At 43.8% G+C, this 24,609-nt stretch overlaps 1 protein-coding gene across 2 annotated transcripts in view; it reads right to left on the reverse strand.

Annotated features, from left to right (window-relative positions):
* Positions 1 to 24,609, reverse strand: part of vill (villin-like) — a 105,728-nt gene that overhangs the window by 41,454 nt on the left and 39,665 nt on the right. For both annotated transcript variants that reach the window (XM_072576374.1, XM_072576375.1), the window contains exons 2-7: positions 15,151 to 15,239; positions 12,874 to 12,948; positions 9,740 to 9,936; positions 8,769 to 8,877; positions 7,484 to 7,594; positions 3,990 to 4,195 (exon numbers count right to left, since the gene is read on the reverse strand). In XM_072576374.1, the coding sequence (XP_072432475.1) occupies positions 3,990 to 4,195; positions 7,484 to 7,594; positions 8,769 to 8,877; positions 9,740 to 9,936; positions 12,874 to 12,948; positions 15,151 to 15,222 (770 nt within the window). In that variant the 5' untranslated portion in view covers positions 15,223 to 15,239. The remainder of the gene's footprint in view (positions 1 to 3,989; positions 4,196 to 7,483; positions 7,595 to 8,768; positions 8,878 to 9,739; positions 9,937 to 12,873; positions 12,949 to 15,150; positions 15,240 to 24,609) is intronic.

Below are 24,609 nucleotides of genomic sequence, written 5' to 3' on the forward strand. Positions count from 1 at the left end.
ATGTCAGGCTCTCCAGTCCATTGTTCCCTCACGCTCCCTTTCCACCTTTCTTAGATAGTAGCACCAAGTTAGCCAATCTCCAGTCTTCCGACATTTCATCTGCAGCTATCGATGAAACAAAGGGGCCGTGCAATCAGTGAATCAGTTGAAGTTTTATAGCAATACAACGTTTCTATTGTTACTATTACTGAGCCTGCTGTTAATTACCAGATTTACTTGGTTAACTCGGTTATTAGATTGTTGATTACCCAGCATTGAAACATTATCTGGGATATACAGGAATAGAGAGTTGAGGTTAAAATCAAATCAGGTGCGATCTTACTGAGTGGTGGAGCAGACTCAGAGGGTGGCGTAGCTTACTCTGCTTCCTGGTTTATATATTCATAACCAAATATAAATTCTCCAGCTGCCTGGTAAGATTTTAAATGACATCTCCAAATCATTAATTCAGGTTTCAGATTCACATAATGCAATAATTATATTGCCACACCCAATTCCAGATCTATTTCAGAGCCTGTCATAGTTTCATTGGGATTAACTAGTGACCACAGAATTGTTATTGTGTAGAAGGCTGCCATTCAGCCTCTTGAACCTGCAACAATTCTCTTCTCTCAAAAACCAATTCATTTAGAGAAATGCCCCCGACCGTGGGGGCGGCACGGTGGCACAGTGGTTAGCACTGCTGCCTCACAGCGCCAGAGACCCGGGTTCAATTCCCGACTCAGGCGACTGACTGTGCGGAGTTTGCACATTCTCCCCGTGTCTGCGTGGGTTTCCTCCGGGTGCTCCAGTTTCCTCCCACAGTCCAAAGATGTGCAGGTCAGGTGAATTGGCCATGCTAAATTGCCCGTAGTGTTAGGTAAAAAGGGGTAAATGTAGGGGCATGAGTGGGTTGCGCTTTGGCGGGTCGGTGTAGACTTGTTGGGCCGAAGGGCCTGTTTCCACACTGTAAGTAATCTAATCTAATCTCTCTCCATAAACTTGCATTCTTCCATTTCAGATAACAGTCTAATTCTGTCTCCACCACACTTTCAGTCAGTTAATGCCAGACCAAACCAATTGTAGCACGAGAAAGGTTTTCCTCATGTCACCTTTTTTCTTTTATCAATCACTCTAAATCTGTGCCCCCTCTCATTCTCAAATCTCTGTGAGGGAACAGTTTCTCCTGAGCTACTTTGTCTGGACTCTCAAGTCTTTTCTAAGGGAAACCATAAAGATATAGGAGCAGAATTAGGCCATTTGGCCCATCAAGTCTGCTCCACCATTTGACAATGGCTGATAATGTTTCTCAACCTCATTCTCTGCCTTCTCCCCATAATGCTTGATCCCCCTACTAATCAAGAACGTATCCATCTATTTCTGTCATAAATACTCTCAACGACTTGGCCTCCATAGCTGTCTGTGGCAATGAGTTCCACAGATTCACCACTCTGTGGCTGAAGAGATTCTTCCTCATCTCAGTTCTAAAGGGGTGTTGCTTCACGCTGAGGCTGTGCCCTTGGGTCCTACTAGTGGAAGCATCATCTTCACATCCACTTTATTCAGGCCCCGCAGTTATTCTGTATGTATTATTCGGATCCCCCCTCATCTTTCTAAACTCCATCGAGTATTGATCCTAAGTCCTCAACTGCTCCTCATATGACAAGTCCTTGATCCTTAGGATCATTCTTGTAAATCTCCTCTGGACGGCCTCCAATGCCAGAACATCCTTCCTTAGAAATGGGACCCAAAACGTCTCACAATATTACAAATGCAGTCTAACCAGAGCCTTAGCAGTACATCCTTGTTATTGTATTCTTGCAGTCTTGAAATGAATGCTAACATTGCATTTGCCTTCCCAACTGCCAATTAAACCTCATGTTAACCTTAAGAGAACCTTGAACCCGGACTCCTAAGTCCCTTTTTGTTTCAGATTTCTGAAGCCTTTCACATTTAGAAAATACATTTTGCACTATTCTTCCTACCGAATTGTATAACCTTACACTTTCCCACACTCTATTATATCTGCCACTTGTTGGCCCTATCTCCTAGCCCATCCAAGTCCTACAGCCTCCCAGCTTCCTGAATACTACCTGTCCCTCCACTTACCTTTGCATCATCTGCAAACTTCGCAACAATGCCCTCAGTTCCTTCATCCAGATCATTAACGTATAATGTGAATACTTGTGGTTCCAACATTGACATACTAATCACTGGCTGCCATCCTGACAAAGACACCTTTATATCCACCCTTTACCTTCTTCCAGTCAGCCAATCCTCTATCCATGCCAGTACCTTGCCCCTAACATGGGTTCTTATCTTATTTAGCAGCTTCCAGTGCAGCATCTTGTCAGAGGCCTTCTGGAAATCCAATAGTTCATATACACTAGCTAAACTGCTCATAACCCCCTCAAATAATTCTAACAAATTTGTCAAGCATGGCCTTCCCCTGACAAAATCATGCTGACTTGGCCCTATTTTACCACTACCAAGTACTCTGCAATCTCATCCTTAAGAATGGACCCAAAAACTTACCAACAACTGAGATCAGGCTAACCTGCCTTTAATTTCCTGTCTTTTGCCTCCCTCCCTTTTAAACAGGGGTGTTACATTATCCATTTTCCAGTCCTCTGGCATCCCCCTTGACTCCAATGATTCCTGAAAGATCATCATCAATACCTCTCTAATCTTCTCAGCTACATTATTCAGAACTCTGGGGCATATTACCTATTCTGCGTGATTTATCCACCTTTAGACCTCTCAGCTTCCACAGCATGTTCTTCTTAGAGATGGCCACTACACTCACCTCTGTTCCCTGACTCTTTTGAAGTTCTGGTATGTTGCTGGTGTCTTCCACCATGAAGACTGATGTAAAATACCCATTCAGTTCCTCTGTCATTTCTTTGTTCCCCAGCCTCATTTTCCAGTAGTCCTATGTCCACTCTGCCTTTCTTTTACCTTTTAGATATTTAAACAATTCTGCAATCTCCTTTTATATTACTAGCTAGCTTCCCCTTGTATTTCCTTCATCTCCTCCATTATTTTTTTTTTCAGTTGTGCTCTGCTGGTTTTTAAAGGCTTCCCACTGAGACACTATATTGCTCTCATTTTCTTTTGCTTTCATGCTGTACCTGACTTCTCTTGTCAGTCATGATTGCTTCGGTCTCCCCCTTGATATGTTTCATTTTCCTTGGGATAAATTTGTGCCGTTCCTCCCAAAATATCCCCAGAAACTCTGCCATTGCTGCTCCATTGTCTTCCCTGCTACGTTCCCCTTCCAATCAACTCTGGCCAGTTCCTCCCTCATGTCTTTCTAGTTACATTTACTCAATTGTAATACTGTTACATCTGATTCCAGCTTCTCCCCATCAAACTGTAGGGAGAATTCTATCATATTACGGTCATTGTCCCTAGGGGGTTCCTTCACCTTCAACTCCCTAATCAAGTCTACCTCATGACACATCGCCAAATCCTGAACTGTCTGTTCCTTAGTGGGGTCTACCACAAGCTGCTTCATATAACCACCCCGTAGGCATTCCACAAATTCCTTTTCTTGGGATCCACTACAATCCTGATTTTCCCAGTTCACCTGCATATCGAAGTCCCCTGTGATTATTGTAATCGGGTCTTTCTTACATGTCTTTTCTATATCTGGATTAATTTCTTTCCTCATTTCCTGACTGCTGCTGTGAGGCCAATGCACAACCGCCATCAAGGTCTTCTTTCCTTTTCAGTTTCTCAAATCTATCAACACAGATCTGTGCCTTCTGACTGTATATCATTTCTTGTTATCAATTTAGTTTCATTTCTTACTCACAGGACAACCCCATGCCCTCTGCCCATCTGCCTGTCCTATTGACAGGATACATAATCTTAGATATTTAGGTCCCAGCCTTGACAGTCTTAATGTCCATAAGAACTCTCAGGATAGTGGCTGGTGAAGTAGTTGCGCTTTGGTCCCTTTAGCTAATTATTCCTGAACTTACTGGCTTACAAATGCAGTAACTTACTGGTAAAGCCTGATATTGGCTTTCTGGAGCTGGTCAGCCCTCTCATCAGGGGTAGGATCCTTCAGCTCCCCTCTCCGTTCTCCAAGTACGGCCGTCATTATCTTTTTCAGCTCGGGATTTTGATCTTCCTCGTCTCCATCGATGATGCCAATCTGAGCTCGTCCTCCACGTTCTTGATCTCTGATATTTTGGGCAAGCAACAGGGCCTGACAGTGTAAGAGACAGCCTTTGTGAAAATCTTAGTATTAGTGCATCTACTTGTCTGAAAGACTGTAACCGTGAATTTGGGACAAGCCTTAAGAAACCTGCAAATGGTGAAGAAAATAAGAGCAGGAGCGAGAGTATGCCATTCAGCCCTTTGTGTCTGCTGTACCATTCAATAAGATCATGGATGATCATCTACCTCCATCCCCATTCATGCATCGTCTCCATACCCCTTAATTCCCAGAAATCTATTAACTAATAATGACTGGGCCTCCACAGCTCTCTGCAGTAGAGAATTCAAAGATTCCCAGACCACTGATTCAAGACACTTCTCCTTGTCTGAGTAAGACTCGGAATACTGGACTCAAAACATTAACTCTGTTTTTGCTAGACCTGCTGAGATTCTCCAGCACTTTCTGTTTTTAATTCAGATTTCCAGCATTCACAGAATTTGCTTTCATTCTCAGCGTCTATTCTATCAAATCTGTGAAACAGATAAATGGATTAAACATGGAGGCCAAGTTGCAAAGTCTAGGCTCATGTGCCATTCTGAATTGCCCAATAAGGAATTATCTAGAGGAGATGGTTGTGTGGTGACAATATTACTGGGCTAGCAATCTAGATGCTCAGGCTAATGCACCACCAAATCCCACCACAGTAAATTATGGAATCTAAATCTGTGTCCCCAGAGCATTAGCCTGGGCCTCTGAGTTATTCGTCCAGTGACATTGCCACAATACCACCATTGCCTCCTGATTGCCAGATTTACAGCAATATGGCTGATTCTTAACTGCCCTCTGAAATAGCCAAGCAAGTCACTCAGTTCAAGGACATTTAGAGACGGATAATAAATGTTGGCTTTGGCACAAGTGCCAAAAATTCCCAGAAAAGAATAAAGAAATTCAGTTGAGATGGTTAACATAGGATTTGCTAGTTCATTGAGTTATTGGTGGGACTCCAGAACAAGGACATAACTTAATATTAGAACTCAGTAGGTCACACATTTTCAGACCAAGGATTCTAGAATTGTGCAACACTCTCAGAATATGCTGCTGATGCTGTGGATGAATTAAAATACTCAAACTGTGGCTGACAGAGTTTTGTGGAGAAAGTGAGGACTGCAGATGCTGAAGATCAGAGCTGAAAATGTGTTGCTGGAAAAGCGCAGCAGGTCAGGCAGCATCCAAGGAACAGGAGAATCGACGTTTCGGGCATAAGCACTTCTTCAGGAAGAAGGGCTCATGCCCGAAACATTGATTCTCCTGTTCCTTGGATGCTGCCTGATAGAGTTTTGTCTCAAGTACAGTAGGAATTACAGAATGGAGATGGGGTGACGAACTAAGATTAGTTTAATTGAATAGCGGAACAAACTCAAGGAGCTTGAAGGTGCCCTCCAAGTTTTATAACCATCATTTAGGCTGGTCAGCACTAGGGACTGGTGCACCTTGACAGGCAATCACTCAGGCCACCCTACAGGCAACAGATAAAGCAGATGTCTTAAAGTAGCTGGGAATCCATTTTGGAATATGAAGTAAAACTTGACCAACTGAGTACAGCTCGAGAGCACGGGTAGTACCTGGTAAAGGGCACTCAGTGGATGAAGGGCATCCTTACTCTACATAAACCCTCAAACAGCTTCTGTCTGCTAGAATCGATTAATACAGCACAGAAGGAGGATCATCAGCTAATCGAGTCAGTGCTAATTCTTTTGAAGAGAACTCCAGTCAATCCTACCATCTCCCAACACACCTTATCTTTCTCTTTCTTTCAGTCAAATATTTATCCAAATTTCTTTTTGAACACTAATTTGAAACTGTATATTCCTCAACATCAAGGAGGGAGTACATTCCAAATTCAAACAATGCTTTGTGTAAGTTTTTTCCTTCATGTTGCCTTTTTCTTATCCCAAAATATTTATGAAGCAGTCACTGGAAACATTTTCTATTTATCTGATCTAAACTTTTCATAGGTTTTATATATCTCCATCACATCCCCTCAGGCTTCTTGGCTCTAAGAGAGCCAATGGCAGATGGAGTTCAACCTGGATAAATATGAAGTGATGCAGTTTGGAAGGTCGAACTCGAATGCTGAATATAGGATTAAAGACAGGATTCTTGGCAGTGTGGAGGAACAGAGGGACCTGGGTGTTCAAGTAAATAAATGCCTCAAAAGTTGCCACCCAAGTGGATATTGTTGTTAAGAAAGCATATGGTGTTTTGGCTTTTATTAACAGAGGGATCGAGTTTAAGAGCCGTGAGGTTTTGCTGCAGCTCTACAAGACCCTGGTGAGACCACACTTGGAAAATTGTGTCCAGTTCTGGTCGCCTTTCTATGGCAAAGATACAGAGGCTTTGCAGAGGGTGCAAAGAAGGTTTACCAGGATGCTGCCTGGACTGGAGGGCTTGCCTTATGAAGAGAGGTTGGCTAAGCTCGAACTTTTCTCTCTGGAGAGAAGGAGCAAGAGAGGTGACCTGATCGAGAAATACAAGATAATGAGAGGCATGGATAGAGTCAATAGTCAGAGACTTTTCCCCAGGGCAGGATTGACTGGCATGAGGGGTCATTTTTTTAAGATATTAGAAGAAAGGTATAGAGGGGACGTCAGAGATAGGTTCTTTACACAGAGAGTTGTGAATGCATGGAATGCGTTGCCAGCGGTGGTGGAAGCAGAGTCATTAGGGACATTTAAGCGACCGCTCGTCATGCAAAGGACAGCAGGGAATTGAGGGGTGCGTAGGTTAGGTTATTATATTTTACATTAGGGTAATCCTCGGCACAACATCGTGGGCTGAAGGACCTGTTCTGTGCTGTATTTTACTATGTTCCATGTTCTATATTCTAAGGTGAACAGTTCCACCTTTTCTGTAATCCCTCATCCCAACAAATTTCTTCTGAATCCTCTACAACAATGGTAGACAGGGTAGATACTGCAAGGATGTACCCCCTTGGTGTGGAATTTAGAACATATTAACAACCTCAATATCAGATGGAGGCCATTTAAGATTGAGATCAGGAGGGATTTCTTCACTCACATGTTTGCACAACTTTGGAATTGTCTACCAGGAAAGCTGTCAATGCTCAGTGGCTGAGAGATTGAGACTGATAGAATTTTTTTGGCACTAAAGGAATTAATGTTTTGGCAATAGTGTAAGAAAGCCATGATTTTATGGAATGGTGGAACAAGCTTGAGGGCTGAATAGCTACTCCTGCCCCATTTATTTCTCCCCCTTTGCAGTCTAGATTCATCAAAGAGAAAGGAGTTTCCGTTTCATCACTGTGCTCTAACTGACCTTCAACCTCTCAGTCCTATTACTACGTGGCGCATTCCACTGGACAATGACCTTGCCCAAATCCAAGAGGAAAACATCACCAGAGTTGAAACTGTTCCAGGATACATCCATCTGAATTGAAACAAAACAAACAAATCCTTAATATTTCATGTATGAATCTTATGAACATTTCAGAAAATACGTGGTGTGCATTTTTCTTGCTTTCCTGAGCACAGCCTCTCCTCATAGAAATACAATTCCTGCATTTCAGCCTTGATTGTCTGTGATGCTGCAGTTTTGTTGTATTGCTCTAAATTTACACTTTATGGGTCTATATTTTGTACATCTATATTGTGGCTGTCAGTGCTCTTGCTTAGTGCTCTGACCTCTGAGTCAGAATGTTGTGAATGAACCCAAGACAGCGTGATATTGAGTGAGCTGGTACCATCTTTTGAAGTAGATACTAAACCAAGTGTCTGACTGTCAAATTGGATGGGTCTAATAAATCTCATAGTACTGTTTGAAGAACAGCAGGGGTGACTGCTGTGCTGGCCAATATTTATCCCTCTATTAACATCAGTAATAATCTCAAGAAGCTTGACACCATCCAGGACAAAGCAGCCTGCTTGATTACATCCAATGTTCATTCCCTTCATCACTGACACACCAAGGTAGCAATACCATTTACAAGATGCACTGCAGTAACTCACCAAACCTCCTTAGACAGCACCTTCCAAGACTACTACCTTTACCACTTAGAAGGACAAGGACAGCTGATACACAACATGCCAAACTTTCCTCCAAGCAAACTACCATCCTGACTAGGAACTTCACTGCCACTCTTTCACTGTCATTTGGCTAAAATCCCAGAACGCCCTTCCTTTCAATAGTGTGAGTGTTCCTGCACCTCAAAGGACTAGAACGGTTCAAGAAGGCAGAACTTGAACACCTTCTCCAGGACAATTAGGGATGGGCAATAAATGCTTCTTCAGCCAGTAATCCCCACATCACTTTCAAAGATGGTGACTTGACAGCACTGTTCCCTCTAACTTTCTTCCTGGCTGAAAGGGTATTCGAGGTCCATGTAAGCATGGAAGTCACAGTGTGACTGCTGATGCTGATTGTCATGCAAAGAATCTTGGAAAGGCTTAAAAGTGAATGCTGCTGGAAAACAATGTGCCATAGTGTAGCTTCTCATGACTCAATGTAATAATCTTGGCAAGGGATACTCATTTCGTCAACAGCTTCTTTTCTATTTTGGTGGCCTTTAATGTGCCCAACTGTTCTAATAACAGTCACAGCTTACCTCTGACGCAGTTATGTTCTTCTTCCCCTTGACATGGAGTAGCCGCTTGATGTTATACACATTCGTCTCTACGTGTTTGAAGCCAGAGGCTACACCTCCTTTCTTGTATCTGTAATGAACACAACACTACCATGGTTACTGCAGCCTACTGTTAGCAGCTCAGCAGTCATTGTGCAGATTTAGTTGCCATTAATCAGCTTTTATCCCTTGCCATTCCCCTCCACATTTGCCATTTCTATTTGGACATGATGGCTCCCATGTATTCACCTCAAAGAAACAAAACACTGAGTGGCAAACATTAATGCTAACAGTTTATATATTGTAAAATGCCACAAATGACCATACAAGGATGATTAAAACAAAAACTGACATCCAACTAAAGAAAGGTTAGGGTCAAAAGCTTGGATAAAATGAGTGACTTTAAGGCATCCCTTTTATGTTAGGGCAAATCTCTTGAATTTTCATTATACTCCCCTTATTACAATTACTTCCTTCCTTAAGTGTTGAGACCAAATCTGCACACAGCATTCCAGATGTTTCTCCATTGTCCTTGGCAATTGTAGCAATGTCTCCAAATTCCAGTACTCTAAGTCCCTTGCAATAAAGGCTTATAAATCATTTGCTTTCCCAATAGCTTGCTGTACCTGAATGCCAACTTTTGTGTTCCTTATACAAGTACACACAGTTTCTTGCAGTTGTTTTATGCCTTTTAAAATACATTCCACTATCTATTCTTACCACCAGAATGAATAATCTCCCATTTTCCCACATAATACGCCATACGCCCACTCACACGATCTATCTAACCTCTATGCGACCTCTTTGTGTCCTTCTCACAATTTACATTCTGATTGATTATTGTACAGTCAGCAAAAAGATAGGCTGAGAGGCCTCATGCTGTGCTATTTGAAGAATGCAATTGAAGGAAAAACCAGAAGGTCAAAGGGCAAACTTTTGGCAATTTTACTCACACGATACCAGTCTTGAAGTAACTTTTGAACTCTGGAGACTCATAACCCTGTGTTTCCCGGTACTGGGTAGGTCCTCCACCGAGGTAATCATCCAGTTGGGTGATGTACATTGCAGCAGCTCCTTGCTCATCCTGGGTTGACTCCTTCCCAATCCAGTAATGGAGGGCTTTGGACGTCCCTCTCTCTGTCTCACGAATCTACAGACAAATAACTAGGTCAATTCTTCTTTCCTTTCAACAGCAGGCATTTATATAGCACATTTAAATGTGGAAAAAAATCCGAAAGAACTTTAGAAGAATATAATCAGAGAATTGCATGCAGGGCCCACATAAGCAGATATTAGGACAGGTGATAACTTGGTCAAAGGAAAGGTTTGATCTTAGATAAGAGAGGTAGAGAAATTAAGAGATTTAGAGTATTTGGGAAACTGTCAATTGGGGAACTTCAGAAATCAGGGTCAGGCAAGAGGTCAGTATTTAAGGAACACAAGGATTGTAGAGGGTTGTTGAGAAGAAGGTGGTTGCAGGGATAGTTGTCAGGGATTTTTGGTTCAGGACTTTGATTTTGAGTTCAAATAAGGGTCACTCATGGCTCCCATACAGTCAGTCAATTAGCCAATTATTAGCCAGGGGATGGATTCTTGAAGCTGGAGGTGCATACAGGGAAGAAGCCAATATTATAGGATCCTGCAGATTAATCATATAATCCCTACAGTGTGGAGACAGGCCATTTGGCCCACTGAATCCAAATGATCCTTCAAAGAGCATCCCACCCAGATCTAGCCCCCTAACCTATCCCTGTAACTGTGCATTTCCAATGGCGAATCCGCCTAGCCTGCATATCTTTGGACGTTATGGGCAATTTAACATGGCCAATCCATCTAACCTGCACATCTTTGAACGAGGAAACTGGAGCATCCAGAGAAAACCCACGCAGACAAACTCCACACAGACAGTTGCCTGAGGCTGGAATCGAACCTGGGTCCCTGGCACTGTGAGGCAGCAGTGCTAACCACTGAGCCACCATGCTGCCCCAAAGATAAGACAGAAAGGAAAAGAGGGAATCCATCTTGAAGCTCATATGGAGTATAAATACCAGCATTGACCAGTTGAGCTGAATGGGCTGTTTCATTGCTGGATATACTAAGTATGTCGCATCCCAACACCCATACTCTAAGAATGAATATTAATAACAAATGTTGAAAGATGAGCCAGACTAGTTACAGGTAGTAGCATCACCTACATCACCGCCTACAAGTTCTTCTCCAATCACACACTGACTTGGAAATACATCATTGCTCCTGCACTATTGCTGGATCAAAATCCCAGAACTCCCACCCCGACGGCATTCTAGGTCTAACTACACCTCAGGGACTGAAGTGGTTCAAGAAGACAACTCACTTCCATCTTCCCAAGGACAAGTGGGGATGGGTAACTAATGCTGGCCTTGGCAGCAACACCTTCATCCATGAAAGAAAAATATAAACAAAAATTTTAAATTTTGTTAACATTCAACAAACTCAATTGTATAACCTGAAGTGTGTGTTAGGAACATAGGAATTAGGAGCAGGCATAGGCAATTCAGTCCTTTGAGCCCACTTCGCAATTTAACATGATCATGGCTGATCTTATCCTGGTCTCAGCTCCACTTTCCTGCCTGCTCCCATAGCCCTTTATCCTGCTTTTCATCAGAAACATATCTATTTCTTTCTTTAATCTGTGGATTGATTCTGCCTCCACTGCACTCTGGGCATTGAGTTCAACAGATTCACAACCGTCTGAGAGAAGTAGCTTCTCTTCATCTCAGTTCTGAACCTACATCCTCTCACTCATTACCTCTGACCTCTTGTTTGAGACTGTCCCACAAAGGGAACATCTGTTCAACGTCCACCTTATCAATTGCCTTCAGCATTTCATATACCCCCATCAGATCCCCCATCATTTTTCTGAACTACCATGAGTACAAGCCCAAGATATTCAACCTCTCCTAACACAACAATTCTTTCATCCCTGGACTCAATCTGGTGAATCTCCTCTGAACTACTGCCAGCGCCACCTCAAGAAAGGAGACCAAAACTGGACACAATATACCAGGTTCAAGAGTGTGGTGCTGGAAAAGTACAGCAGGTCAGGCTGCATCTGAGGAGCAGGAGAATCGATGTTTCGGGCATAAGTCCTTCATCAGGAATTAAGCTTGTGGGCCGGGGTGAAGGGGGTGCTGAGAGATAAATGGGAGGGTGGTGGGGCTGGGGGGAAATGCTGTAAGTAGATGAAGGTGGGGGAGACGGTGATAGGTCAGAGAGGAGGGTGGAGCGGATAGACGGGAAAGACGACAGAAAGGTCAAGATGGTGGTGCCCACCTTATCCCAGTCCCAAGCCTCCAACTCGGCATCGCCCTCTTGAGCTGTCCATCATCTTTCCCATTTGTCTGCTCCACCCTCTGCTCCGACCTATCACCTTTATCTACGTATTGCATTCTCAGTGACCTTCCGCACAGCCCTGCTCACCACCCATTCATCTCTCAGCCCTCCCGGCCCACAAGCTTCATTCCTGATGAAGGGTTTCTGCACGAAAGATGGATTCTCCTGCTCCTAGGACGCTGCCCGGCCTGCTGTGCTTTTCCAGCACCACATTCTCGACTCTGATCTTCAGCATCTGCAGTCCTCACTTTCTTTTAGTTGATTCCACAACGTACCAGGTGTGGACTCAAAAACACCTCAACAACATGTTGGTCTTGGTCATCGTAAGCCATTGTCAATGATAACTATTTGACTATATGAGGCCAGCACTAGGATAGGGTGGGTGTTGGCAGCTTTAATTCACAGGATGCCTGCAGGGTGACTGGATAGTGACCCTGAAAACACAGGCCTCCGGGTATCCAGTGCTGATGTTGCTCAGCGGGAAAAATACATTAAAAAGTCAACAAAAATTCAATTTTTCAAAATTGTTTTTCCCTCATGTGTCCCTTTCTAGCTCAATCCCTCCTCCAATAGATTTGGGATATGGATAATCTTCAACTAGTCCAGACTGAGGTACATGCAGTAAGTTAGAAAGGGTGACAGGAGTACAGGTCTTATTGTTTATTAAAACGTTAATAAAACAAGCTTTCATGCAAGTTCTCCTCCTCATACTTACAAACAGTATCAGGTAACAATCGCCTTCAAAAAAACTCCCATAAGCCTTTGGAGGAACAGGGACCACCTCCATTTTCTGCAAAAAATTCACAAGAAAGTAAGAACCTCATATTGGAAGGCTATTGGGAAACTTGAAAGGGCTCAGAAAACATTTACAAAGATGTTACCGGAGTTCAGCTATTGGTAGAGTCCAAATAGATTGAGGCTTACTTCCCTGGAATGTCGGAGGTTGAGGGGTGACCTTTATAGAGGTTTATAAAATCATGAAAGGTGTGGATAGGGTAAATAGACAAGGCTTTTTCCCTGAGGTGGGAAAGTCCAGATCTAAAGAGCATAGGTTTAGAGTGAGAGGTGCAAAGTTTAAAAGGGACCTAAGAGGCAACTTTTTCACACAGAGGGCGGTGAATGTATGGCATGAGATATACAGAAGTAGTGGTATATTGCAACATTTAAAAGGCATCTAGATGGGAACATGAATAGGAAGGGTTTAAGAGGGATAAGGGCCAAATGGGACTAGATTAATTTAGGATATCTGGTCAGAATGGACGAGATGGATCGAAGGATCTGATTCCATGCTGTACATCTCTAGGACTCTAAATGAGACCTAATATTATACCTCACTTGTCATGTCATGGAGAAATCAGCATCATTAAAAGAAAATCCATACAAGAGATGGGGAGGATTCCCTGAAGCGAAAGATGTGTTCAAGGACAGATCTATTCAAGGGGACATCACTGAATGAAGACCAATATAAGTACAAATTCCATCGCAGGGAAATCAGTTTCAGAAAGATCATTAGAGGGGAAGATCACTTTGAGGTAATTGCTATGGTGAAGACTCGCCCCAGCAGAACATATGAGGTCCACTTAAGTCTGAGCCCTATAGGCAGAAATCGGGGACAATCTCTACAGAAATAGATCCATACACAGAAGGATCCACAGAGGGTCATGTTCAGTCGGCACTTGTAGAGATTTCCACTTCAGAAGGAGATCTGTGCAACAGTAGGCCATATTGGGAGGTGACCACTACAGGATTAAATCCTGCCAGAGTATGATACCAACAGGTGAAGATCTCTACAGGGATAGATCAATTTTTGAGGAGGTCGTCAGGAGAAAATCAATAAAAGGGCAAATGCCAACAGAGGGCTATTCTTTCTGGGATAGAAACCTACTGAGGAAGGGCTCTGAAGAGGTCCTAATGAGGTGATCACTACACAGGAAGATCCCGAAAGGTATAAGTCTCCATGGGAGATCAATGAGAAGAGATCAGCAGGTGATCTTTTAGCAGAAAATCAGTTGTAGATAGGTTAATTCAAGGGAAGATTTGATAGGGAGAAATCACTATAGCAAAAGATCCTTAAAGGGAGATTATACTTACATGAGGGAATGACCACATAGACCTGTGGGAAAATCATTTCAGGGAAAGAATACTTCAGGTCAGGATCCCTACAGGGAGAAATTTGGGGGAGAGCCTTCAGTGGAGATGCCTATGGGATTAGATGGAGACTATTTCAGGCATGGGTTCCTACAGAGTGAGAAACCAATAGTGGCATATCCTTTCTGGGGGAAATCCCTAGAAGGGAAGATCAGTTCAGCAGGAGGAGGCCCTTCAGAGGGTCATCAGTTCTGGAGAGATCCATAGTGGAAAGATCTGCTGCAGGATGAGAACCATTTAGAGATCTCGACAAGAGGATTACAACCGGCAGTGCTCACTATGTCACTAGATGGAAGGGCTACTACAGGACAACGTGACGACAGAGAAAATAGTTATGGAGAGATGTGATTATAAGGAGATGTGATTACAAGGAAATGGGAATACAGATAGCCACAATTACAGAGAAGCTGATTTACAACATTCCTGAATACCTTTATCTTAATGATGATTTATATTTGGCATGTGATCAGTATGTCATAAACATTTTTTTAATTCTTCTGGACAGTTCAGCATTTGTTGTCCATTTCTAACTGCCCTTGAACTGAGTGCCTCGATAGGTTATTGCTTTTGGTCCAGTCATATGTAGGCGAGACTGCATAAGGATAGCAGATTCCCTAAAAGGACCTTATGAACAAGATGGATTTTTATGACAATTGTTGATAGTTGCCATGGTCAGCATCATTTAAATCACTGTGTAATCCAGATTTATTAATTGAACTTAAATTCCTCCAAGACTCTCAAAAGACAGGGTCAACGTTCCTATTTTACCATAGAAAATAGCTGTTGTTGGCTACAGTTTAAGTGTTGTAGATACCATGAAGCAAGCGCCACTTGACGTTCTTACCTCGATCGTCCATATTTGCAGGCCTGGGCTCGTGCTGATATTTTTAAAGGCCTCTGCTATTACAGTTGGCATGGTAACAATGGTCACAACTAGAAGCAAGCAAAAAAAAATGGAGTCAGTGTTAAGACTACATAATGTACAATGTAGGTTGACTGAAGTTTTTGTGGAGGTGACAAGATTGATTGATGAGGGAAAGGCAGTAGATGTCTACATGGACTTTAGTAAGGCATTTGATAAGGCTGGTACAGAAGGTGAAGTCCCATGGGATCTGAGGTGAGCTGGCTAGATAGATCCAAAACTTGCTTGGTCATAGAAGACAGAAAGTAGTGGTGGAAGGGTGCTATTCAGAATGGAGATCAGTAACTAGTGGTATTCCGCAGGAATCAGTCCTGGGACTTCGTTGTTTGTAATGTATAGATTACTGATCTGGAGGAAAATGTATAGTAAGTTTGCAAGTGACACCAAAACTGGTGGAGTTGCAGACAATTAAGAGGATTGTCAAAGGATACAACAGGATATAGATATTTGGGCAGAAATATGGCAGATGGAGTTTAATCTGGACAATGTGAGGTTATGCATTTTGGAAGATCAAATGCAGATGCAAATTATACAATAATGGCAGAACCCTTTGGATCATTGATATACAGGGGGATATGGATGTACAGGTCCACAGATCCCTGAAAGTGGCACACAGGTGGATAAGGTGGTCAAGGAGACATACAGCAAGCTTGCCTGGGCATTGAATATAAAAATTGGCAAATTATGTTACAGCTGTACAAAAGTAGCTGGGTCATATTTGCAATAGTGCATACAGTTTTGGTCACCACACCAGCAGAAGGACACTGATCCTTTGGAGAAGGTGAAGAGGAAATTCACCCGGATGTTCCTGACCTAAAGGGTTTTAGTTATGAGAGGTTGCATAAACTTGGACTGCTTTCACTGGAAAGATGGAGGCTGAGGAGCAACCTGACAGAGGTCTACAAAATTACAAGAGGCACACATTGGGTGGAAGGTCAGAGATGTTTTTCCAGGGTAATAAAAGTCAACTACAAGAGGGCACAGGTTCAAGTTGAGAGGGGGAAAATTTAGGGGAGAAGTGCAGGGAAACGTTTTCACATGGAGGGTGCTGGGTACCTGGAACGCAGTGCCAGTGGAGGTGGTGGAAACAGGCATGTTAGCAACATTTAAGGCATATCTTGATAATCACATGAATGGGAAGTGAATAGAGGAGCAGAAACTGCGTGGGCAATAAGTAGCAGATCTAAATAAGTTTTAGGAATCATCAGAGGCATTCTGGGCCAAAGGGCATGTTCCTGTGTTGCACTGCATCCTCAATGACAACAACCATTAATTGAGGTCATTCTTTTCCCCAATTGTTCTTAGTGAGAATTTTTCAAGGGCTACCTTGTTTTTAAGGGCTCCTTTATCATTCTCATTAATTCATTAGAGTGGAACCACAGGAGTTGGGAGATATACTAAATTAGTTCAAAGTTTGGGAGAAGATTTGTAGCTCGGGTGCTCGGTGTTGTGGTTCTGTTCGCCGAGCTGGGAATTTGTCTTGCAAACGTTTCGTCCCCTGTCTAGGTGACATCCTCAGTGCTTGGGAGCCTCCTGTGCAGTATTTTGCATCAGTATTTACCAGACAGAAGGACAGGGAAGCTAGGGAAGTTCGTGAAATAAGTGGCGATATCTTGAAAAGTGTCCAGAAGAGGAGCTGCTGGAGGTCTTAAAATGCACAAAGGCAGATAAATGCCCAGGACCTGATCAGGTGTTTCCCAGAACATTCTGGGAAGCTAGGGAAGAGATTGCTAGGCCCCTTGCTGACGTACTTTTCTCACTGATAGCCAAAGGTGAGGTGCCAGAAGACCAGAGGTTGACTCATGTGGTGGCCATTATTTAAGAAACATTGTAAGGAAAAGCCAGAGAACAATAGACTGGTTAGCTTTACATCAGTAGTGGTTAAGTTGTTGGAGGAGATTTTAAGGGACAGGATTTACATGCATTTGGAAAGGCAAGGATTGATTAGGGACAGTCAGCATAGCCTTGTGATGTGGGAAATCACATCTCACTAACACGATTGAATTTTTTGAAGAGGTGACAAAGATTGATGAAGACAGAGCAGTAGACATTGGCTATATAGGCTTCAATAAAGCATTTGACAAGTTTCCGCATTATAGACTGGTTAGTAAGATCAGATCACATGGGATCTGAGGGAGCTAGCCAATTGGATACAAAATTGGTTTGAAGGTAGGAGGCAGAGGTGTTAGTGGAGGGATGTTTTAAGGAATGGAGGCTTGTGACCAATGGTGTGCCACAAGGATCAGACTGAGGTCAACTGTTTTTTGTCATTAAATAAATGATTTGGATGTGAATATAGGAGACATGGTTAGTAAGTTTGCAGATGACATCAAAATAGGTGGGGTAGTGGACACTGGAGATAATCTCATAGTACAACAAAATGTTGATCGGATGGACGAATGGGCCTGGGAGCAGCAGATGGAGTTTAATTTAGATAAATATGAGATGTTGTGTTTTGATAAAACAAACCAGGAGATTAACTTCACTGGTCAGAACATTGAGTATAGGAGTTGGGATGTCATGTTGTAGTTGTACAGGAAATTGGTGTGGCCATCTTTGGAATACTTGGAGAAATTCTTGTCACCCTTCTAGGATGGATGTTGTTAAACTTGAGAGGGTGCAGAAAAGATTTACAAGGATGTTGCCAGGAGTGGAGTTTTGAGCGATAGAGAGAGGCTGAATAGGCTGGGGCTTTTTTCCATGGAGCATTAGAGACTGGGAGGTGACCTTATAGAGGTTTATAAAATCATGAGGAGTAAGGATAGGGTCAATGTCCAAGGTCTTCTTCCCAGGGTAAGGGAGTCCAAACCTAGAGGACATAGGTTTAAGGTGAGAAGGAAAAGATTTAAAAAGGACCTGAGGGGTAAGAACACCTTCTGTATTTCTGTTGATGTTATGTGGGATTTGAAGAATTCATCAATACCCCCAAACGTTATCACTGGTGCATAAAACATAAAAAGCCACACAACTGATGCATTAATTTCCTAAACGCCACAATATTTTAATTGGCACGAGATAACAGGTACAATTTAACAAAAGTTTATTTTTTAAGTAACAGGCACATACTTTATACAGTTTACAGAATTCCAAATTTGTAAAGTCCTTTGTGAGTAGAAATTTTCCCTAACTTCATTCCTGAAAGACCTGGTACTAATTTTTAAATTATGCCCCTGAGCCCTATACATCCTTAAATGAACAGATCACTTACTCATTAAAACTTCCTTCATTATAACAGTGACTACATTTCCAATGTATTGCATTTACTGTACTGATTAAGAATGACCCAAGGTCATAAAAAGCATTGTCTTAGTATATGCAAAATGGTTGTGTGTTTGTCTCTGTTACAGTCACTGCACCTCAAGTAATTTACATCATCTTGAGACGTGATAAAACATAGATGCAAATCTTTATGAGATAGAACTGTCCAGTATTAAACTCTCCAATTGTTATAACGTTCATAATAATAGTATCTTTAACATTTTTCTCCACATAGCAGCTCCTGAACTTCTTAAGTCTTGAGCAACACACTTTGCATTCATTTGCAAGTAATTACCCAAGTGACTTCCAAGTATTCCTGGTTTGCAGTTAAAATATTCCTTTGTTGACAGGTTTACAAATTGCTTTCTCCCCTTTTCAGCTCATGTCTAACCTTGCAGCTTCTCAACCTACCTCTCTGGTGTCCATCTTCCCTACCTTTGCAGCTCCTCTTCCTATTTGGAGTTTAGAGTTTTGAGTGCCTCCTCTCCCATTTGCAGCCTCACGTGCCTTCCTCCTGCATGTCAGGCCTCAGGAGCTTTGCTGTGCACATCCTGGCAGTCTCAATTCCCCAGCATCCAGCCTCACCAGTCTCATTCACCCCGATACCACCAGCATTGCTTCCCATCTCCTCTCCCTCTTTTGGGTCCCAGTGTCTCCAGATTAATGTCCCTCTGCCTGGACTGGTCACTCATGCTTCCTTTGATCCAGCAACCCCACTCTTGCTGCCTTTTACATTCTCACTGCTCACTGCTGCCCTAATGATAGACAGTTTCTCTCCAGTGTTTCTTCAGGTGAGCTACAAATGCAACAGGGAAGCAGCCATGATTGGAGGAGCAGTTCTTTGTCGATTCAGTCAATTCTACTTTTGGGAGTGACTTTTCATTGATACGTTGCCCTCGTGATTGACTTTTCCAGAGGACTCTCTGGGGATGAATTCACATGCCACACCTCTCCCATTTTTCAAAGCTACCAGCATTGAGTGTTTATTACATTCTGTGAGTATTGCCATCAAGTCTAGTATTTGCTGCTTTCCCTCATTACATTTGAACTGAGGGTCTCACTCAGCCATCGCAGAAATCAGTTCAGAGTCAACCACATTGCTCTTAGTATTGAGTCATATGTTGATCAGATTGAATAAAAAGCTAATGGTGAACATATAACCACTGTTGACTGCTGTAAAAGCCTCTCTGGGTAGTTCATTGATGCCCTTGTAAATCTGCTACCCTAACCTGGTCTGGCTTACATGTAACTCCAAGCCCACAGTCATGTGGCTGACACTGAATTGCCCTTTGGAAGCTGCAATGCCCACACCCCATGAACAATTTTTAAAAAAATGTTGCCATACTCTTCTAAGGATTGATAGGACAGTGGGTGCAGGATTAAGAGCAATTTTCAAAAGAAGATTGGACAAATACTTGAAAGGATGCATTCTCAAGGTTGTGGAGTAAGAACAGCAACATAAAATTAATTGGACAAATTTACCAAAGAGACCTCATAAATATGAGGGGCAATCTATGCTTAAAGAACCCCTTATCAGGAATCTAAGAACAACCAGCTTACCTTGGTGTAACTGCCCATGTGTTGTGTATGAAAAATCCAGCAGGAGTACCTGATATAATGCAATAATACTCTCATATGAAACAATAAACTGCCTGTTCAATAGATATATATAGTATTTTGCATATTAGCACTTTGCAAGGCAGCTTGGGATATGCAACTGGTTGAACAAAAGTATTCACATGAAAATCATCTCAATGGAAAACCCTGCCTAACAGAGTTGCAGAGCGTTGTAGGCTGCTGAATGCAGTCATGTTATGACAGATGCATTGTTGCATTCCTAGAGGTGACAAGTGACATGAAACTGAAATGAACCAGCCTTATAAATATTTTGGCTGCAGGAGCAGATCAAAGGCATGGAATTCACCAGCAAGTAACTCACATCCTGACTCAAAGACTGTTCACCATCTACAAGGCACAAGTCAGTGACGTGATTGAATATTCTCCACTTGCCTGGATGAGTGCAGCTCTAATAATACTCAAAAAGCTTCACAACATCCAGAATAAGGCAGCCCAATTGACTGGGACCCAATCTACCATCAATGTGTGGTGACAGTTGTGTGTATCATCCAAAACATGGACCGCAGTAACTCATAAGCCTTCTTCAACAACGTCTTCCAAACCTACGACCACTACTCCCTCGAAAGCCCAATGCTGCGCATGTATGGGAACACCACCACCTACAAGGTCATCTCCAAACCAAACACACCAGCCTAACTGCAAATCATTGCTGGTCCTTTCTAGTCACTGGGTGAACTTCCCAGAACTTATTCTCTCTAATACTGAAAACATATGGATGCAGCGTTACAAGAAGGCAACTTTCAAAAGGCACTCAGTGTTGGGGAGTAAATGTTGGCCTAGCTAGCAATCACCTACATCTCAAGAATGATTGTTTTTGAAATGAGTTGATAAATATGCTGAGCCACTTGCCTGCTTAAACATCATTAAAACTGGTTTATATGTCAATTGATCCAGCCTGATTGCAGAAAGAGTGAGATAGGAAACAGAGAGAATCAGAGAGATTCTGATTGTTTCACTGATGTCCTTCAGGGAGTGGGATTTACTATACTTACCCAGCCTATATTACATACCTAAATATAGATATATTAAAGAGGCTTCGAGTCATCTACTTCTCAATTTCCCTGTCAACAGAGTAGGTCCAGCCCTTCAAGTTAACTGAATTATCTCAAGTATTTCCGTGATTTTATTTTGGAAAACATGGTAGGTTTTTAAATCTTTTCCTTTCTGTCTTAACTATTGCACAATGTTATTTCTGACTTTGGAACTTGGTCCAGCTGTGAAATCTGAACTACATAATGGTACTACCTACCTAGGTCCAGCCATTTTAGGTCCATCTAATGACCCTGACACCTTGCCTCACACAGCTAGGACTACATGCCCTGAAGGCCCATTCTCTCATAGAACCACAAAATCCTTACAGTGTGGAAACAGGCGATTTAGCATATAAGCCCACACTGATCATCCAAACAGCATCCTGTCTAGACCCATTCCCCTACCCTATCTCTGTAACCCTGCATTTTCAATGGCTAACACACTTAACCCACATATCCCTGAACACTATTGGCAATTTAGCAGGGCCAATCCACCAAAATTACACATCTTTTGACAGTGTGAGGAAACTGGCGCACCCGGTGGAAACTCAGACTGACATGGGGACAACAAGCAAACTCCACACACATGGTCACCCGAGGGTGGAACCAAATCTGGGTCCCTGATGCTGTGAGGCAGCAGTACTAACTACTGAGCCACCATGCTGCTCATATCGAGTCATTTTGATTTAAGGAGAAAGTGAGGACTGCAGATGCTGGAGATCAGAGCTGAAAATGTGTTGCTGGAAGAGCGCAGCAGGTCAGGCAGCATCCAAGGAACAGGAGAATCGACATTTCAGGCATAAGCCCTTCTTCAGGAATGAGGAAAGTGTGTCCAGCAGCCTAAGATAAAAGATAGGGAGGAGGGACTTGAGGGAGGGGCGTTGGAAATGCGATAGGTGGAAGGAGGTCAAGGTGAGGGTGATAGGCCCGAGTGGGGCGGGGGCGAAGAGGTCAGGAAGAAGATTGCAGGTTAGGAAGGCGGTGCTGAGTTCGAGGGATTTGACTGAGACAAGGTGGGGTGAGGGGAAATGAGGAAACTGGAGAAATCGGAGTTCATCCCTTGTGGTTGGAGGGTTCCTAGGCGGAAGATGAGATGCTCTTCCTCCAACTGTCATGTTGCTATGGTCTGGCGATGGAGGAGTCCAAGGACCTGCATGTCCTTGGTGGAGTGGGAGGGGGAGTTGAAGTGTTGAGAGGTGGTTGGGTTGGTTGGTCTGGGTGTCCCAGAGATGTTCTCTGAAACGTTCCGCAAGTAGGGGCCTGTCTCCCCAATATAGAGGAGGCCACATCGGGTGCAGCGGATGCAATAGATGATGTGTGTGGAGGTGCAGGTGAATTTGTGGCGGATATGGAAGTATCCCTTGGAGGGAAGTAAGGGGGGAGGTGTGGGCGCAAGTTTTGCATTTCTTACGGTTGCAGGGGAAGGTGCGGGGAGTGGAGGTTGGGTTGGTGGGGGTGTGGACCTGACGAGGGAGTCGCGGAGGGAGTGGTCTTTTCAGAACACTGCTAGGGAGGGGAAAGAAATATATCCCTGGTGGTGGGGTCCATTTGGAGGTGGCAGAAATGACGGCGGATGATACGCTGTACATGGAGGTTGGTGGGGTGGTAGGTGAGGACCAGTGGGGTTCTGTCCTGGTGGCGGTTGGAGGGGCGGGGCTCAAGGGCGGAGGAGCAGGAAGTGGAAGAGATGCGGTGGAGGGCATCATCGACCATGTCTGGGGGGGGAATTGCGGTCTTTGAAGAAGGAGGCCATCTGGGTTGTACGGTTTTGGAACTGGTCCTCCTGGGAGCAGATGCGGCGGAGACAAAGGAATTGGGAATATGGGATGGCGTTTTTACAGGGGGCAGGGTGGGAGGAGGTGTAGTCTAGGTAGCTGTGGGAGTCGGTTGGTTTATAGTAAATGTCCGTGTTGATTCGGTCGCCCGAGATAGAAATGGAAAGGTCTAGGAAGGGGAGGGAGGAGTCTGTGACGGTCCAGGTGAATTTGAGGTCGGGGTGGAAGGTGTTGGTAAAGTGGATAAACTGTTCAACTTCCTTGTGGGAGCACGAGGCAGCGCCGATACAGTCATCGATGTAGCGGAGGAAAAGGTGGAGTGTGGTGCCAGTGTAGCTGCGGAAGATGGACTGTTCCACATATCCTACGAAGAGGCAGGCATAGCTGGGGCCCATGCGGGTGCCCATGACTACTCCTTTGGTTTGGAGGAAGTGGGAGGATTGGAAAGAGAAGTTGTTCAGGGTGAGTTCCAGTTCAGTCAGTCGAAGGGTACTGGTTGGTACGGCAGGAAAGGAAGAAGTGGAGGGCTTTGAGTCCTTCATGATGGAGGATGGAGGTGTACAGGGACTGGATGTCCATGGTGAAGATAAAGCGTTGGGAACCGGGGAAGCGAAAATCATGGAGGAAGTGGAGGGCGTGGGTGGTGTTCCGAATGTAGGTGGGGAGTTCTTGGACTAAGGGGGACAGGACCGTGTCGAGGTATGCAGAAATGAGGTCGGTGGGGCAGGAACAGGCTGAGGCAGTCAGGTTTGTGGATTTTGGGCAGGAGGTAGAAACGGGCGGTGCATGTGAGACTATGACATTGGAGGTGGTGGATGGGAGATCCCCTGAGGTGATGAGGTTATGGATGCTCTGGGAGATGATGGTTTGGTGGTGGGAGGTGGGGTCATGGTCAAGGGGACAGTAGGCGGAGGTGTCCGTGAGCTGGCACTGCCTCGTGCTCCCACGAGGAGGTTGAACAGTTCATCCACTTTACCAACACCTTCACTTTACCAACACTCGTGTGTTGCCTCCCAGGTGCCAGGGCTCATGATCTATAGGATCGTGTTTTCGGGATCCTTAAGGGAGAGGAGGGGCAGCCCCAAGTTGTGGGCACCAATAGGCACCAATGATATAGGTAGGAAGGGGGATGGGGTCATAAGGCAGAAATTCAGGGAGCTAGGGTGGAAGCTTAGAGCCAGAACAAAAGTTGTTATCTCTGGTTTGTTACCTGTGTCACATACTAGCGAGGTGAGGAATAGGGAGGGAGAGCAGTTGAACACGTGACTGCAGGGATGGTGCAGGAGGGAGGGATTCAGATACCTGGATAATTGATGCTTATTCTGGGGTAGGTGGGACCTCTACAAACAGGATGGTCTACACCTGAACCAGAGTGGTGCCAATATCCTGGGGGGAAATTTGCTAATGCTCTTCAGGAGGGTTTTAACTAATTCAGCAGGGGCTGGGAACCTGAACTGTTGCTCCAATGTACAGGAGGGTGAGAGTAGTCAGGTCATAAATAAGATTTCAAGGTCACAAGAGTTCACTGGCAAGTAGGAAGGTGGTTTGAAGTGTGCCTACTTCAATGCCAGGAGCATCTGGAATAAGGTGGCTGAACTTGCAGCATGATTTGGTACCTGGGACTTCGATGTTATTGCCAAATTGGAAATATGGATAGAGCAGGGACAGTAATGGTTGTT

Source organism: Chiloscyllium punctatum, chromosome 8, assembly GCF_047496795.1.
Source record: "Chiloscyllium punctatum isolate Juve2018m chromosome 8, sChiPun1.3, whole genome shotgun sequence".
NCBI lineage: Eukaryota > Metazoa > Chordata > Chondrichthyes > Orectolobiformes > Hemiscylliidae > Chiloscyllium > Chiloscyllium punctatum.